An 18,608-nucleotide genomic window follows, 5' to 3' on the forward strand; every position below is an offset into this window, starting at 1 on the left:
TCCTCTCCTCTCCTCTCCTCTCCTCTCCTCTCCTCTCCATTCCTTTGGCTTCTTAGCAAATTCACAAGAGGCTTCATATTCTTCATTATGGTGACAGGCCTAGCCCCCTAATGTAATGATGTTAACCAGGCTTCCTCTGTCATCCCAGCCCAATGATAATGAGATCCCTACCACCGCTACCCCTATCCCCACCCCTGACTCTCACACAAACACATAAACGTTAAATGATTTACAGTCATACAATTACATACACAGATAATCAGACATTATATTAAGCCAAAGCAGGCTGATAACGCAGTGCATTATCTCATCTTCTCACTAATGTGGCTCTCATTTGCATCAACACATACTTGACCCATGCTCCCTGCCCTGTAGTCTGCTCAGCTCTCCCCATTCCATTCCCTTCTGTCCTGCCCTGGCCAATCAAATATTATCGGCAGTGAATTTGGTTGTTGCTGCCCCTGAAATGCACTCAGATATGCACATAAAATGGGTTAACACACATGTAGACCAGCATATTTAATCATGAAAACATAACTGTTGTTCCTGAACTATGAGAGCAGGTTGGAAAAAACATGACATTTGCTAAATATAGGTCATGAATCAGGAGCACATGGTGATACTTTATTTACTAATTTATTTATATTTTGGAGGATACAAAAAAAATCATCCTCAATTAAATATATAAATGAAAAGAAATGATTACACTTATTCACCAGCTTCACTATTGCTTCCTCCTTCCGAGGAAGTTTCTCTGAGATTAAGTGTCATTTATTTTAAAGACTTCCTAACCTGACAGGACAATTGGACTGCTATTACAATGATGTTGCCCTGGGCAGATGCTTCTTACCAAGGAGCGATGGCCACATTCATTCAATTTCCCAGTAAAAATTTCTGTTGGCAATTTGCCTATAATTTGAGTGTGTAGTTTTGTAGAAACATGAGGGGATACTTAATATAGCTTAGATGCTTCTGTCATTTCTTTCCTGCCCCCACTTTTGACTTGTCTTTTCTGCCACCTTCTTTCAAGTACAAAACATTGATACCAGACACAGCTATCTTTTGGTAGAGGTTGTCTGACTGGTTCTTGGCTGTAATCTGTTATATGTAGGTGACAGCTGTGGAGTCCTTAGAAGGCCCCTTGTTGCAAGTAGAGGGCCTTGGAGACCTGCGCCTGGAGCTCCACACCAAGAAGCTCAACATACACTTGGTGCTCATTGATGAGCTGCACCGCCATCTGTACATCAAGTCCACAAGTCGCCTGGGGCACAAAAACAGGGACAAAAATGCTGCTAGGCTTCCAGGGTAAGGGCCATGTTCTGTTTGAACAGAAATTGGACTGTTTTATTATTGTTAATTCATGAGTGCAAGGCCTTACATTTAGTACAGTTGCTTGACTTGTGGTCAAAAATGTCAGTTTTTCATTTCATTTACATGATAAACATTGGTGTTCATATACTTGCTCCAATATAGCTGCCCATGCAGAAGAATGTTACACATATCATTACAGTGTTAGAATGAAACGCTGGAAAATGTCCAAGGCACCAAAAGCCTTTATTACTCGCCTGTTAAGTAGTCAACAGAAATGTAGCCTTTACAGTGTGTTTTTCTAAACTTTTCAAAGTTGAAATCATACTGATGTGCCTTCATTATAAGTTATCCCATTGCTGCTACAACCAAGAACAACTTGCCAATTATTTACTGCATGGAAACCAAGACCATTACAGACAAAAAAACAATTAGACCTCATATAACTTGTTGCTCTGCGTCATTGTTTGTACAGTGTGCTGGGAAGATCCAAAAGAATGAGAAGCATTGCAAATGTTTATTGTTGGAGCCAAATAGCAGTAATTTGCTCGTAACTAATTAGGTGTTCTGCAGTCATTATGGGTACCTCTGTAAGGACATCAGATATATATATATATATATATGTTTGGTTTCCAGGGAACAAACCAAGTTTTAAACCTGGGAAACAATGTCCATTGACAATTACTGAAAGTATCACAACATATACAGTTTCTCTTTGAACACCACTGATCACATGAATGAGATGGTAGGTTTTGCAGCAGCAAGGAGAATAATTTAAGTTCTTCCTTTTGTGACAGCTTATTAGGTATAATGCAAAACAATGGCTTTGAAAACACGGTTGATGCTGTGGCGTTCAATGGTAGGGATTCTGTGTGTGTGAGGTGCAATAATTATGGTGGCAGTGGGTTGGTGTGGTACAGTGATTTATTACTGAGGGTCAGCAAGTGACAGGTCCTGGCCTTCCTGTATTAGGTCGCTTCTAACAACAAGCCAGCCTCCATACACCCCACCCACTTAGCAGGCAGACTGTGTTTATACTGTTCGACTTAAAGGACCTGGATTGCTTCCACCTCCGGTTTAAGGCTTGATAAATGACTCATTGGGAAGCAGCACCAATCCCACCCAGAGATGCAAGGCTTTTGGTTTTAGTAGTAGATTGTTTTCATTAGGGAAGAGGAGGTTTAGCATTTGTATTTCTCTTTGCACGTACTAAACTTTTTGTATCTTTGTCACATATTTATGCGAGACCCATTTAATGCCTGGATTTGGTTTTTGGTGTTTTATTTCCTCTTCACAGCTCCATGGCCAAAGATGCATCTCCAATACCTGTGTTAGATGTCGGCAGCCTGTCTACCCCACGCAAGCTTTTGGATTCATCTCAGTTTAGCACACCTGGATCCAGCAGTGGTATGATCTTAAGATCATAATAAAGAAGGGAAGAAGAGGCAGTAATGGGGAAAAAAGGGTGGTGGCTGAAAAGATATATTGAAAACAAAGTCGTAGGTAGAACCCAGTTTCATGAAAAACCATAAATCATATGCTTTCCCTCGATTAAAACTGAACACATTAGAAAAACCAGAGAAAGGAAGACATCCACTGGCAGTTTTATCAAAAAGCATTGCATGTGAATTTTATCCTGCTATGCTATTTTCACTATGCTGATATTCTTAGTGATAATGAAGTCATTAGTGTTGCTCTGAATTACATCCATTTGCATGTCATTATGGATACGTACACACTGAATGCACACAGAAACCACTGATCCATACTTTGATACAAAGGACTAAACATGTCACAAATGTCTTGTTGCAGAGATACACGGCTCACACCCACATTTCTTCAGCTATGATCACAACATATATCTCTCTCGCTAACATTATAATCATCTTGCCCCCCTACCTGTACCATTAGTCACCCAGTATGTGTGCCTTCACAGCAGGGAGCAGCATTTATTACCCTCAAACTGCTAACCAGTGCTGTAACAGAGACTGATAATGTAGACTGTATTCAGAAATGTATGAATCCTCTCTTGGTTGTAGGGGCGTACAGTCAGAGCCACATTCCTTCCAGGCAGAGCACAGAGGAACGCAAACAAGAAGATAATGAAAAAAGTTAATCCAGCAATAACTTGGTGTTCCCTTGGTGTTTCTGAGTTTTTATATTAAGCCTGGCACTTTTTTTTCTCTCCAACACCCACTCTTGGCATTCTGAGTTAGCAACTCATCGTGTTGTTTTTAGCTGTGTGGATACCAGGCAACAATGCACCATACTGTACATACCAAAGGCATTTTTATCTCGTTGCTGCATCAACTGACAGATTAACAACAACATTAGCATATAATTACCATCTGTGGGCAAGGTTTCCCTGAAAGGTATGGTACAGTCAACATTTCTGTGCCATTCAGCAGTTGTTTTATAAAGTGGTTCTTTCAGTCATTCTCAGTCTTTGTCTCTTCCTCTTCTTTTGCGTGTTTAGCATTTCCTAGGTAGCCATCTACCATTTAAATCATGTCATTTACTCCACCTACTGTTATTTACTCTGCCCAGCTCATCAGCATGCATGTGTATGTCATGACCTAAAAAAACATAAATACGCAAATGTACAAATTACCACTAATACATTTTAAATATCTGCTCAAGTCTCCCACGCTGTAGGCCTCTAAGTAATAGCTAAACCACAGTTTTCTCAATATTATGCAAAGAGAACACTGGCAATTAGCTGCCAGCAGGCAGTAAGTGCCTATATACCGTCATGTTAACAACTGTGGTCACGACACAGTAACGGGCTTCCATCAATGCCCTAGCTTGGCATTTTGTCTAATAGCATTAGAGCACCTCATTTGTAGATGATAATTGTCATAATTATTACACAAACTACAGTTGCAATGGCTGAAAAGAGGAAATACACCCAAAGTCCATTAACTTGCCATAAACATTAACTCTCTTAACGTGCTTTGATGGGGAATTGGGAGGCCCCATCTAATGGAAATTAGAGCATCACTCGATACCGCCTTTCTCAATTTGTCTACTAAGTCAGATAAAAAGGGGATTAGGGTGGGGTTAGGTGCAGTTGTGTGTTCTTAAAAGATAACGAAGTGGTGTAAAACTGAATTTATTTGTTGTTCTTGATTATTTTTGTACATTTATCTATCACTGAAATAATTGGATCTTTTGTGCTTGTGCAAATATAATAATGTACACCATATGGTAACAAGTGTGTCTGTATGGGTATACCTCTTATAGTGCATGAACTGCAGCAAGATATTCGGGACTTAAACCAGTCAGACCTTACTGAGGGGGACCCAGAGGAGAACAGTGCTGAGTTCATGGGCATCCTTATCAGGGTACATTCATGTGCACACACATGACACATGCTATTAATTGTAAACTTAATGTTTTGTTCTGTCATTTGGTTGAAGTAAAAATATTGGCATATTGTTCATTTTCTTTAGGCTCTGGCCAAGTTGAAGAAGCTTCCAGAGACCATTAAAGCCATAATGGAACGGCTGGAACCTGAGCTGAAACAGATTGTCAAGAGGTCTACCACTCAGATAGCAGACCATGCTTACCAAAGGGGAGAAAACCTGGCCCAGGAGAGCCAGCCAAGGTAAAGTAATGGCGTAATGCACTGCTGAAGAATAACTGACGAAAGAGATTTGCTACAGATCAGAAAATATGAAGCTGAAGGTTAATATTAATCCCTTAAACTGCACAAAAATTGCACAATACATTTTCAAGCATTTAAAAAAAGGCATACTTAGCACATACAATAGAAATTAAAAGTCATATATGGAAATTAAAATGTAATGATTAAAAAAAAAAATTTTTTCAGATGATTTAATAAACTCTATTTTCAGAAAATTCAAATTTTCTGGCAGTTGGATCATATTTCAGGTTTTAAAGGGTTAAATAGCAAATGTGGAGGGGAAGGGAGTTTCAGACAGTAGATGGGCATAAAAGGGGAACTATAAGCTGTTATGTGGAAAGATGAAAGCAGTCCTTTTGAAATGATAATGTTTGCCTGATAGGGATGGTAAGTAGCATTAGAACTATATGCCAAAATGGTCAGTGTAAATAACAATGTGCAGCTACTGTTGTTTACCTTAAAAAGACTAACAAAGCTCCCACTTGCATTCCCATCATTTATCCCATTGTTTATTCTTCTGTAGTCATAATATTTTTCTAGCCTCAATTTTTAAGGTGTTGAATAAAATGTGGCCTCCCTCCCTAATGATTGGTAAAAGCTATTCCTGTTGATGCGGTAGCTTCAGGGTTTTGTAGCTTGTCTGTTTTTTGTAATGTTACCATTTTCAGAGTTTTGGGAAGCACCAACATTATATTAATTATACTAATATTCACTGTATTATAGTCAGCATTCACTTTTGTTATTGCATAGAGTGGATCCTTAAGTTATACTTAGAGCTGACAGTAAAGGCAACAGTCAGTGTGTTTAGAATGCAGTCCCACAGTGTTCATAGTCAGACAGTCAACCAGGTGTGAAACATAGTAGTGGCTAGGACTGCAGACACACCTGCTTTAGACCATGAAAACAGATACTCTGCTGCTTTAAACGTAGACAAGTCATGGCTAAACACACCCATACACACACAAACAATTTCACACCTGCCGTAGAGGGCTGCTACATTTTAAAAGCAGTCACGTCAGCTCCTGCAGACATACACATACAGTGAGCAGACTTGAGAAGCACAGGTCTCAGTCCACTGATCCTGAACCATTTAAGAGGAACGTCTTGTTTTCTGTCAGGGATGTTCTTTCCAGCCTTGTCTGCCTTACTTCTTCTGTTGCCTACTGAATCTTGTCTGACCTCAGTGTAATAGGCTACCATGTAGCTTGTTTCCAGTTCTGCTGCTTGCTGATTGTTTTAAGTTGCCTTCATGAGTATACGTGTGTGAGCATTTAACACTTTGAGGTTGTGTGTGTGTGTTTGTATTTGGATGCGTACACACCTAGTTTTCCCTATGCTCACTTCAATTTAAAGTCAATGCTTGTTGCTATGGAAACTCCAACCAATGTACCAATTGTAGAGAACAATGGTCTTGAATATTGCACACTATATTTTATAGTACAGCAGACTAGCAGGCAACACTTAAGAGCTTAATAGCATAAACAGCAGTGTGTGGCTTGCTCTTGGAGGTTTATGTTCTCATTCACATCCTCACTGACCACCTCACTGAAAGTTTATTTTCCTTTACAACTCCTGCATCTAGATAATCTTCATATAGCTTCCGTCTTCATGCACCAAAGTCATGACCCTAATCCAATGATATTTCTTAAGGTTTTAGTGATTCTTGAGCTTCTTATGTTTAAAATTACAGCTAGTTAATAGCCAGTGCATGTGTTCGTGGATTGGAGGACGTATGATCTCTGGCTGCTGGTGTATTGTTTGCTGTTATAACCCCAACCAACCAACAACAACCAAACAAACAAACAAACAAAACAAAACAACAAAAACAATCAAAAACTTCTATTTTTCAAGTCTTCGTTTCAGTGTCTCAAATAACAGTAATAATACAAATTTCTCTTACTGGATGAGAGATAAAAAGACTGCAGGATTTACTGGGCATAACAAATAAACATCAGCTTCTTCCATCATTATTTGCTGATGGGATGATAGTGGTAAACAAGGTGAATACTGATACTGATATTACATAGTAGATTCTAAATGAAATCTGAATAAACAATTAAGAAAACTGATTTAAAGTGAGGATGTTTTTTCCAATAAAACACAGAATATTAATAACAGTATTTTCAATTCAAACTAAGAAAACAAACAAAACAAAGCAAAACAGGAAAACCACAGTGAACATAGGATGGACTTTTTTTTTTGGACTCATTTTTCCCATTTAGTGGTCCTTGCCATCATCTAGAGGAAGACTGATTCCACGTGAATCAACTTTTGCTCTGTGTGTCCATTTGTCTATGACAGCAGGATGACTGAGATAACCTGGTACATTTAATATCTCAAGAGGAGCCTTTTGACACTCTTTAGACCTCTAACAATAATTAAATTATCTGTGACTTAGCACCAACCTGATGGTAATCTAATTTAGATACTATTGTTGTCCTTCCAATATGAAACACATGCAGTCCTGGGGACTTTACGTCTTTGTGTGCTCCCTGCCATTTCTCCTGGTTCTTCATCAGCCGTGTGTGTCAACTTCGATCGGGAGAGGAAATGAGAAGTGTGGTCTCAAAGAACAGACAATATGGATTAGGTTGGACTCCACTGGGAGATAATGAGGAGGACTGTTTACACTTTGTTTGTCCGTCTACACGTAGCTAGGTGTGTTTGTGGGTGTAAGGGCCGGGGTGGTTAGAGTGTGCTTGGGGATTAAACAAAAAAAGCAGTGTCAAAGTCAGAGCCGTAACTTTTGGGTGCCCAACTTTATGCATGTATGCATGATTATGTAGTTTTTTTATGCTTATATTTTTGGAGATTGGTGATCATATATCATTTATCTTACATTTCTGTTTTGTTGTCAGTCTTTCATGTTTATACATGAGAGTCATTGGCATTTCAAGGTCCCTGTCTTTGTGTCACGGAGTTATAGCTCATAGTGATTTGTTCCTCTGTTTCTCTCCATTAATAACATTTGCTTGTGTTACTGTGGGTGTAGTGACAGACAACCAACCAAAATAGTCCCCATTGAAACATGCATCTTGCCTCTCTATTTCCTTTATACCTTCACCGAAAATCTTGGCTGCTTCCCAAAACTCTGAGGATGGTAACATTACAAAAAACGGACAAGCTACAAAATACTGAAATAAATTGCAAAAAAACAAAATCTCTCTGTTGCTTTCAATTGAATAAAACTTAATTTAATGGCAGAGGAGAGTACCGAAAGACCAACGTTAGACAAATAGTGATTAAATTTAACTTTAACACTGCTACTTCCTAGCTTGGTTGCACTAGGAAGCCATTCACGCTCAACTAATGTAACCTGTGTTCCCTCTTTACCTTGAAAGCTTTGCCCTTGTGTAGAAACTAGATGTAGCAAAGTCTGGATGAAAGCATTAGTGTAGATGAGACCATCCAGGCTGTAGCACTCAGATCAAGTGGAAGGTCAGTTTGGTTTTGGCTGTGCTCTCTTCTTCAGTCAGAGCCATTTAGAAGTAATGAGAGTGCCTGTTCATTTGAGTCCAGGCTGGGAAGCTCACTTGTTTTTTTTGTTTTTTATAGTCCCGGTTAAATGGAAAACTGTAAATGAAAACGGCCTCCTGGAATATTGGTCATTTGAAGTGGTCTCAATGGTCTTTTTCATGGGTAGATTATCTGTTATTAGCTGTATGTTATTTTTCTGCTGTTTTGGACAGTTTAGATGAGCTTTTTTTCACCCTTGATGTTATAAAGCATTTGCATACATTCCTCACAGTAGCTTGTTGTACTTGTACTTGTATTGTTTAATGTCATACTAGAGAAAGATAATTTGAAACCTGGATCATACTATTATCAAACCTTTCACTGTTCCGCAGTAGTTTTAATGGATTTTCTTAATTGTGAAGTTTAAGCAAACATGACAGAGTGGTCTTCACAGGTGGCAATCTGTGTATTTTGACTTTTGGGGATTGTTTGTCAGAGGTAGGAAATAATTCTATAACCTTGACAAGCTGCCTTAGAACACCTGTAGCTCTCTATTTTACTTACATGGAAATCTCAAGTCATGTGATTTACTGCAGAAGACATACATTTTCCTAACAAATAAAGTGCCCAGTTGAAGTAATGCTGGTTGTCTATTTTAGTGCCTGTATAGACAATAAAGATCCTTGTGAAATGCTTATTAAATAAACATTATACTGCAGATTTATTTTTTAATAAAACAATTAAATATACCATTTAATGCTGTTTGAAGTTTTTGTAATTGTACTTCACTTTCTCCTTTCTATCCTCTCCCCTTGTCTCTATTTACTCCTGACTCTCCTGACCCCTTCCCTTCTCTTCCTCTCTTCCTTTCTGCTCGGTCTGGCTCCCTCTGCAGGCTTCTGCTGGAACTGCTTGAGCTCTTGTTCGATAAGTTCAAGGCAGTGGCCCAGGCTCACAGTGTGGTGCTTACCCACCTGAAACACATCGGGGTGCAGGCCCAAGAAGAGGGCATCAAGCTGTACGAGCAAGCAGATGTCTCTGCTAAGATCCAGACTGTACTGCAGGTTAGTTGGCAACAGCAATGACGAAAGAAATGCAGTCGATATCTGACAATGAAGTGTACAAAAACAGATGTAAATAAAATGAAGCTATGCAGAATAATTAGGAATATTTTAGTCATCTGTCTGAGGAACTTGAATAATATGAAACAGTTTAACTTTACCATGTCTTTATGGCCAGTAGATTAAAATAGATTTGTAATTTATTCTGAGATATATTATCCTTCTACGGTGGCTCTTACATGTACCGTTACAACTTAAAGTATACAACCATTATTGGGCTATTTATCTGTTTAGAAATGGGACCTGTTTGTTTTCTTTTCCCACGCTAACATACCCTCAGGCTTTTATTTTTCATTCAGTGCCACAGTGATTTGTTCACTCTAGATTTATCCCCCCCAACCCCCTTCTTATAGCAATCTTGTAGCACTTTCACTTATAGTAAATTAATCGGTAGAGAAACAGGCAGCAATGTGATGGATGGCATTCAGTCTGTCAGCAAGGAGTAGCTAGAGAAAAATACAGAGGAGGCTTGATTGCTTGGATTAATTTAAGGTTCTTTAATTGGCGTGTAGTTATGCTCGGTTCTTGATCCTTGCTCCTGTCTGATTGGATGAGGGGGGGGTGAGCAGCTGTTCAGTTGACCCGATAGTGACTCTCAGAGGAAAATCTGTGACAGTTGGCATGCGTCTGTGTCCCAGTTTGTGTTTATACCTAACAATGGGTAAAAAAACACACCGATGCACCTTGATTGTGTTTCATCCTTGATTGGGTGATTTTTTCCGACCGATTTTGCAAAAGATAACTACACATGTACTTATCTGCATCTGATATTGTTAGAGTGGATGAGATGCTTCTTCTTTAATATTAATAGGCTGTTCTCATGGATCTATTTAGATGTAGTGTGAATACATATATAAAAAATATGAACACAGCAGGTTTTTTTTTTTTTGAGTGGAATCTATAAAAACAGGGAAGAAACTTTCTCCAAGGGTCTACCTGGATGCCTTTAATGTTGCCATTGTAATTGATTGGACATATTACTGCTACTTTCATTACTGATCATACAAATGTAAAAATAAATAAAATGACAGAATGCTAAATTGGAAACCCATCTATTTCTAACTCACGCACTCTTCTGCTTCCAATTACTTTAGTCCTTTTTCCAGCTGGCATGCATAGATGCACAAATGAAGGCATGTTTAGGTGTGTGTATGGGTTTCTAGGGTGTGAAACAGCATAGGCATGCACTATAATTGCTCTGCTCTACCAGCATCATTATATAAGACATTAAACCATTCACTTGCATTCGACCACTGCCAACACCCAGTTGCCAGGGCCTCCACTGTCCCCTGGCTCTGCGATGGGAGATAATGTAATCTCTTGATTAGAATACTCATTATGTGAGATGAGGTTTTCTTATTCAGTCACTCGTGTTATTATTTCCTGACTGATTATATCAATAAAAAGGCCTGTAGTCCATCCCTCCTTCCCCTTGCCATTTCCCTGCATGTTCATTCGTCTTTCTCTATGATCCTGCATTTCCATTTCCCTTCCTCTTTCCTTCAGCTTCATTCCTGTTGCCTCTGTATTACAGTCTCTCAATTTCCCAATACCTTGTGCATACCCCTCTTGCTCTTTGTAATTTCCTCCTTAATCTCATTATCTGGCTTTCTTTTTCTCTCTCGCAACTCCCACACTCACTTTCACCCCCTTCGTTTAGCCCACTCTGTCTTAGAGAGTCACATATCAGCAATGAGAGAAATTAAATTCCTACTGCTCCCATAGTGGCTCTGTTAAATTTTATTAGATACTGAGCCAGTTCTTATCTCACGCCTTAAGACCCACAAAGGGGCAGGAGCCTTCTCAGCACCAGCCAGACTTTAGTTGTGAGCTTTATGTTAGTCACTCATTATGCATTTCACTCGAGTTTGTTTCTCTTTAGTTTTGCATAAAAACTCTAACTCTTATTTAATGTTCCATTTAATGTTCCGCTGCAGAATAGGCCACCTAAAAGTAATACTTTCAAATTTTGTGTGCTGACTAGCTCCATATTTTTTATTCTCTAACTCAACTAGAACTGTTTTGAATGATTCACAGCTCAAAATAATTCTTATTTATCACATACTGGGCTGAAACAAGCTGGTTTATTTCACACCTGCTTTCTTGAAGCTAGTAGTTCTCGCACCATAGAGTTGGGCCAAACTGCTGGCATGAGTCCCTGAACGGTTGGACACAGACATGATACCAACTTGAATTAATATAGTTAACTATTTTTAGATGTAAATGAATGGTAGTTTGTTGATCGATTGATAACAATTGTGCAACGTGAATCTTTATCAGGTTTTAAAGTGGGGCTTCCTAAAAAGTACTACTGCAGAACTTTGATGTGATTGACTGCCCCTCAAAAACAAAACAGGAGATGGGAGGGGTCTATGTGCTCTCAGTCACAGCTGTGTGCCTGAGATGCCCATATTAAGGATATCCTCTCTCACTGACATCACACATTACAGGACTAGTACATACACTGGCCTTATTATTTTGAGATTCTGGCCATTTTAATGAGTATCCACAACTGTATAACACAAATTAAGACAGAAGGCTAAAGGGTCCAAATAGGAAGAATCCCCACTAAAAGGTGAGGAAATACTCAGGCATCTTGTTAGTTCAGTATTTGCAAAGGTATCAGTGAAGTAGGAGAGACTTGTTAAAACCCAAACCTTTTACCACTAGCTTTACTAATATGCTTTATCCTTTTGCCCTTAAATTATTTGAATCCCAGCCTGTGTTGTGCCTCTTATTGCAGTTCACATGTTTGATGGGCAGAAATCTCTTGGTGGGTGTTATTTTTTCCCCCTCTTTGAGAGCAACCAGGTTGACCTTTCCACATGACATACCAGTAGACAGATGCAAGAGCTGACAGAAACACACGGTGCACCTAGTTACAAGGCCTTGGCAGAGAGACTCCGTTCATCAGTGTGTGACTGGGGCCCGGTAGGCTTAGAATGGGGAGCGGGTAAACAAGATTTCTAAAGTCAGGATGCATGTAATGGTCCTAATCCATGTTCAGAAAAGCCTGAGATGCTTCTGTTGGTTGTTTATTTCAGTGTGGAAGTATTGATTCAAAGCATGAAAGACTGTATGGTAATCAGTAGTTTTGAGGCTGGAAGGAGTGTTTTAAATGCCACTTTGCAGTTTTTCTAGTGGCTCTCTGTATAATGTGTGCAAGTATATCTATTGATTATTTACGCCGCCACTGAAGTTACATTTCTAAGCACATGTCACCAAATGCCCTCCCTACTCGCTATCTACCCATGACAATTTTTTCCGTCTTTTTTCACCAGAAACGATGCTTTTCTTCAAAGCACTCTGTTTTGTCAAAGAAATAACGCACTGGAATTTTGGTATATCCATACATATTTATCAAGTTTCTCTTTTGACATCGAAAATCTACTACGACATCAGACAGTTAAGCAGGCCTGGACTGTTTAATATGATGATGTCTGAATTAAAATTTTAGTCAAAACAACATTTTATATATACCAAAGGAGAAAATCCATCACTTTCATTAGAATTGTGACCTAGATGGAAGCAGCAATACGTTACCAGGTAATTGGATAGCATAGTTCATAAAATCTCACAGTTCATAAACCTTTACGTACATTCTTAATCAAGACTGTCCAGTGAGAATGTTATTAAATCTATATTTAGCAGTCTGGCTAGTGGCGTCCATCATCACCCTTTGACCTCGTCTTCTGTTGGGTTTGAGGCCTAAAAGTTTGTTAATTAGCTTGCCATTTACACATACTACAAGGATTTTTGATTGTGTGACTGCTTGCTGAAACCGTTGTCTCCTCTGGTGTGTGACCAGAGTGCAAATAATACTTTTAATGAATGGTTTCCTCTCTGCACACAAGGATGTTTGAGACTGTATTTGAAAATATGGATGTTCACCATTAGTCTTCCCAAAGAACTGATTCCTAGACTATTGAAACTTCACAAGGGAACACAAGCTATTAATATTTTCTACTAAAGCAAAAGGTAAATTTACTACAGGGGTGGACTGAAGTTTTTTTATGTTGCTCTAAATAATGATTGAAATATTAAAAAAGGAAACTTTAATACGATTGCTTTTTCCTGCCTCATGCTATATTTTCTTAAATCCTCCCTCCCTGTAATACTCTTACTTCTCAGAGTGCTTAGGATATCTTGCTTCCATGAATTTCCTACACAGTTTTCTACTATTTTCTTTTGCTCTTGTGTTCCTGATTATTTGCCTGGTCATTTAGGGTATTTTGGTTAGGAAGAGAGCCTATAGCTTGATCCATATCTGCTTCATGAATTAATCCTTTTTTGTGCTGTTGAATAATAAAAGGGGTTTGTTTTGTTTGTATCAAAAAAATATGAACACACAAGTGGCTTAAATATGCATTGTACGAAATCAGCTCATCAACAGAGTGAAAATGAGTAGAAGTGAATTGCCAGAGAGGAGCCAGAAGACAATAAGCTCCTTTAATTAAATATGAAGCAGAGACATCGCTATGTTGTTCTCACCCAACATTTTAATCAATGTGTCACATTTGTTCTGGCCTCCAAAGACTGTAATATTTACATATTGCGGAGTGGAGGGAAGTCTACCATGTCTGTGGACCCCCCTCCCAATAGACACACGCACACGCGCACACACAAACACACACACACACACACACACATAATCCAGATACGTAAAAAATCACTGAACATTGACGTATGACATACGTTTTAGCAATAATTGTCTTTAGTTGTTGATGGTTATACGATATGTGTGAATAATCTTTTGAATAAAGGGTGTCTCATATGGAGTTATTACAGTTGTCCACCTCTTCAAGATCAAGATATTTTATGTGTACATTACACATACATAGCATATTAATATATGTAGCGAAGTTGCTTTTAGTTTAGTAGAATATAACCAATAAGTCACATATAAGCAGTATGTTTTAACTCTATATTTAAAATGAAAGGAATTCTTCACTTAATCTAGTCAGGCTCATTTTAATTCATGAGCCACATAAATCTCAATTACACTGGGCCAGCAAGGCCATTTCATATTAATCTATAAAAAACTACAGTTTTTACCATTCTCGTGGTGTAAAGAACCACAAGTACATTCAGAACAGGTTCAATTAACCATCCATTTTCAACAGATGATGAAAAGTCTGAGATATCCTAAGAAGAAATAAGTGACATTTGAAAATTATGCCATAAAATACAATATCTGCCATATTGTAGAGTGTAGACCAAGGCGGTTTGTTGTATAGGATAATGCACAAGAGCCTGGTTTCCTTTACTTGCTGGATGGCTGGTATGTTTATATAGTATTACTGTCTCATGTCATAGCTTTAACTGAGTACCATACTTTTTACTGTTGATGTGCTAAGTATCAGTTTGTTTTGATCCATTATTCAAAAATATCTAGCTCCCTGTTCAAGATAGCAGTCAGACCAGCCGATGTCATTGCTGATGCATATGCTCAGATATAATGTCCATTAATCTTCATCCTTTTGATGTATTCACTGCTGTTCTGAATATCTCTTAAAAGAGAATAAAACACATTTATTGTTTATAGCATAAATACACTTAAAGTGTTTGTTACATTTAAAAAAAAAAATGTTGAGGACACAGCAAGGACACAGGCGAGTAAAAAGGGTTTCAGTGAACGTTCAGACACACCTCCCTTTCCTCTGTCAACAAGATAGCCTTCAAAAGATTGACTAGATGCAGCCCCTCCAGGTGGGAACTCCTGCTGCTTAGCAAGAGTTCAGCGCTGAGAGAGTAGTTGTGGCTGAAGCTCTGTCAGAACTTGTGAAGGTTATTGAAGTTTCTGGAACACAATCAATACCGGGTGTATACAGAACCCTTTTCTTTGACGGCCAAGGACACTTTGGGCTTTAACTTCAAACTGGCAGCAAGGGATATCAGTCAATGTTTTGTGACAAGACACTAGCCAAGGGATTTAGTGGGAGACAGCCGATTTCAATAAAGACTTGAAAAGAGAAACAAAGTGCTGAGATTGTTCTCTCAGCTGCTTTAAGATTACTTAATAAGAGGAGGAAGTTGGAAACAAGGAGAGAGAATGAAGTGATATTTATTCCTTTAAATTTAGCCAATTGACTGCTTAGTTTACACAATGACTAGTGCTCACCTGCAAAAATGTGAATGATGCTTCCATAATTGAACTGATTGCTGAGCTGTTAGGGCCCTAATGGACAGAACAGAAGATGAGTATACACTTCCTCCAAGCATAAAAGGTGACATCAGGACACTTCAGTTAGGAAGAAATACATGGGAGTGCTGGAAATGAATAACAAAGGATGACTTCCATTAAGGTTCCCTTCTTTTTAATTTAACTTAGCACTCAGCACATTGGACTGATTTAGTTTGGGATGAGACTCAATCTACTCAAGTACCAAACATCTTGCATCTTGGTTAAAAAGCGCTGGCAAAATTATTGTTATTATTAATATTATTATTTTTTGTCATCTCTTTAGAAGTGTTTGGCATGTTTACCCACTCAAACACACAAACATACACTCCAGTCACAGGAAGTTGTAGGCTTAGTCTTATTTGCTGTGAAGACCCATTAGTCAAAGCCTCCCTGTTTCTGTTTCATGGATTTTCCCATGAATCTAAGTTTTTTTTTTATTTTTATGGAATTCAAAGTGTGTGTTCCATCATCTCTCTCACTCTCATCTCTTTAATTGGAAGTCAAAGTGAAAGTCCATTGGACTAATATAATTGGCATCCAGCTAAACTCATAGCAAGATGTTGCTGTAATATTTATTTGGCTGATTCTTCACCTGAGCTGTTTAAACAACAGGAGATGTTGAAAGATGTGAGTTTCTTCCATGTGGTACCAGCTGTTGCCAGTATTTAAAGTGCTAAGAGAGCTTTGTATTGTAGATTGTATATTCCCAGGAATTCTTGTTTCTCTATTAGTACTACCAATTCAGCAGACCATTTGTAGACATGCTATTTTTGGTGCGTGTGTGTGCGTGACCTTGGTTTAATAAGAGATTAGGAAAATACAGGAATGTAGGTTGCCAAATGGAATGGACTTTGTGGCCATTCTGAATAATAGTGAATGAATGTCTCACGAGTTTTTGCATTGCTATGGAAATACTGAGCCTTCTCTTTGATTTGGCAACTGCAGTCACAGTGCTGATCATTCCTGAGCTGACTCTGAAGGACCTGTATTTTATATCACGTGCAACTGCATTTGCCTTGGTTTTTGTTGTTTCCCTGGGTTTTGTTTTTTTTATGATTCCATGTCCCTCTATCTCCGCATAATCATCCTGTGCTTTTCCAAATCCCTATTTATTGCTGTTCCTCTTTTAAATATACTTTCACCAATGTCGGTTGTAATATAGTTCCTTATTTTCAGCAATCTGTTGTTGTGTGCTTCACAGAGGAGCTGTTTGGTAAAAAGCATGTGACAGTAAGAGAATCTGTGCCTGCAGTAATAGTAGCTTTAATAGGATTTCAGGTTCTTGACCTGAAGGGTAAGAGGGAGAAAGAAAAGCTGACGATAAGATTGCCATGGTCCTAGGATTGAGACAAGTACAATATATCCAGGTCTTAGGAGTAGTTTTGCAAGTTTGCTGAGTGTGCTTGCTTGCATTGATAGGAGGGATTACTTTTTGGTATTACAACAAATATCAGAGATGAATTTAGATTGCAGGGTTGTTATCTTGGAATAAGATGAAATGCTTCAGTACAGTGTTGATCTATATAAATGCCTCTACAGCACATTAAACAGTATTAGTGGGAGACAGGTAACAGGCCAAAACTATTGCCACCTGCAACATTTCAAATCAACCAACATTTGATTGATTATTAGCTGCCTGTGATTAATGTTGGTACCATCCTCACACACTGAGATTGGGCTCTAAGTTTGCATGCATGAATGCTATATTTGGAACAGTCAGTGCTAAGCAACTAGGTTGTGCCGTGTTTGTGTTCAACAGACTCTGGACAGCATGGCATGACTGATTGTAGTTTGCTTATATGATATGTAGATTGCTAAAGTTGAGATCCGTGGCATTAAGAAATAACTTGCTTGTCATTTTATAACTCGAAACCAAACTGAAACGCTCTTGACAAGCGACAAGGATGAATTCATCGGCCTCTTAAATTGTTCTGTTTTTCTTTCTAATTAGTTTTCACACTGTAGAGTAAGAGTAAGATGTATTTAGTTACCACCACTACAAATTAAAACACATTTTCATTGGTTTGGCTTTACAACAAAGTAACTTTGTTAGGAGCAATGAAATCTTCATCAATGAGCCATCGCCCTAATGGATAAATAAATAATTTGAACATTTGATGTGAAGAACTTTTGTAAGTTAACAACTCTGTAGCATACTTTGCAGAGGATCTTTGGCGGGGCGATCGTGGCTCAAGAGTTGGGAGTTCGCCTTGTAATCGGAAGGTTGCCGGTTCGAGCCCCGGCTTGGACAGTCTCGGTCGTTGTGTCCTTGGGCAAGACACTTCACCCGTTGCCTACTGGTGGTGGTCAGAGGGCCCGGTGGCGCCAGTGTCCGGCAGCCTCGCCTCTGTCAGTGCGCCCCAGGGTGGCTGTGGCTACAATGTAGCTTGCCATCACCAGTGTGTGAATGGGTGGATGACTGGATATGTAAAGCGCTTTGGGGTCCTTAGGGACTAGTAAAAGCGCTATATAAATACAGGCCATTTACCACTTTGGCAGAGATTTCTTAAGCAGAGATGAAAAAACAAACTCTCTTTGTAAACTTCACTCAAAGGTGTTAAATCAGCAAATACTAACTAGTTACCTAAGTACTTGTATTCTCTCTGGGTCTTTCTCCTCATTTTCTTTATCTCCTTTTTCCGATTAGCATTCTGTTCAGTTTTCACTTCCACCTATAATCCTTTGCTCTTTCTATTTTCCACAGCTCTTTTGCACCGTTATCTCCCCTTCTTTTCTTCTCCCGTTCGGTGTTGCTTTCCACCTCCCATCCCTCTCTGCCTCTATCTTTCTCTCTGTCCTAACAGTCCAGTTAATTGCCTCCAAAGTTCACTCTGTCTCTGGGCTAATGCAATTTAAGTAGGGTCGGAGCCCCTTCATCAGCCCAGCGCTGGCA

General features: G+C 38.9%; 1 protein-coding gene across 1 annotated transcript in view; it reads left to right on the top strand.

The window, feature by feature from the left end:
* exoc4 (exocyst complex component 4) overlaps positions 1-18,608 on the top strand; it is a 145,163-nt gene that overhangs the window by 6,229 nt on the left and 120,326 nt on the right. Inside the window, exons 4-8 of the mRNA XM_005733441.1 lie at positions 1,112-1,305; positions 2,606-2,715; positions 4,552-4,652; positions 4,761-4,915; positions 9,306-9,474. Coding sequence (XP_005733498.1) covers positions 1,112-1,305; positions 2,606-2,715; positions 4,552-4,652; positions 4,761-4,915; positions 9,306-9,474 — 729 coding nt within the window. The remainder of the gene's footprint in view (positions 1-1,111; positions 1,306-2,605; positions 2,716-4,551; positions 4,653-4,760; positions 4,916-9,305; positions 9,475-18,608) is intronic.

The sequence above is a fragment of the Pundamilia nyererei genome, unplaced genomic scaffold (assembly GCF_000239375.1).
Source record: "Pundamilia nyererei isolate P.nyererei 1_Seehausen unplaced genomic scaffold, PunNye1.0 scaffold00052, whole genome shotgun sequence".
In the NCBI taxonomy this organism is placed as follows: domain Eukaryota; kingdom Metazoa; phylum Chordata; class Actinopteri; order Cichliformes; family Cichlidae; genus Pundamilia; species Pundamilia nyererei.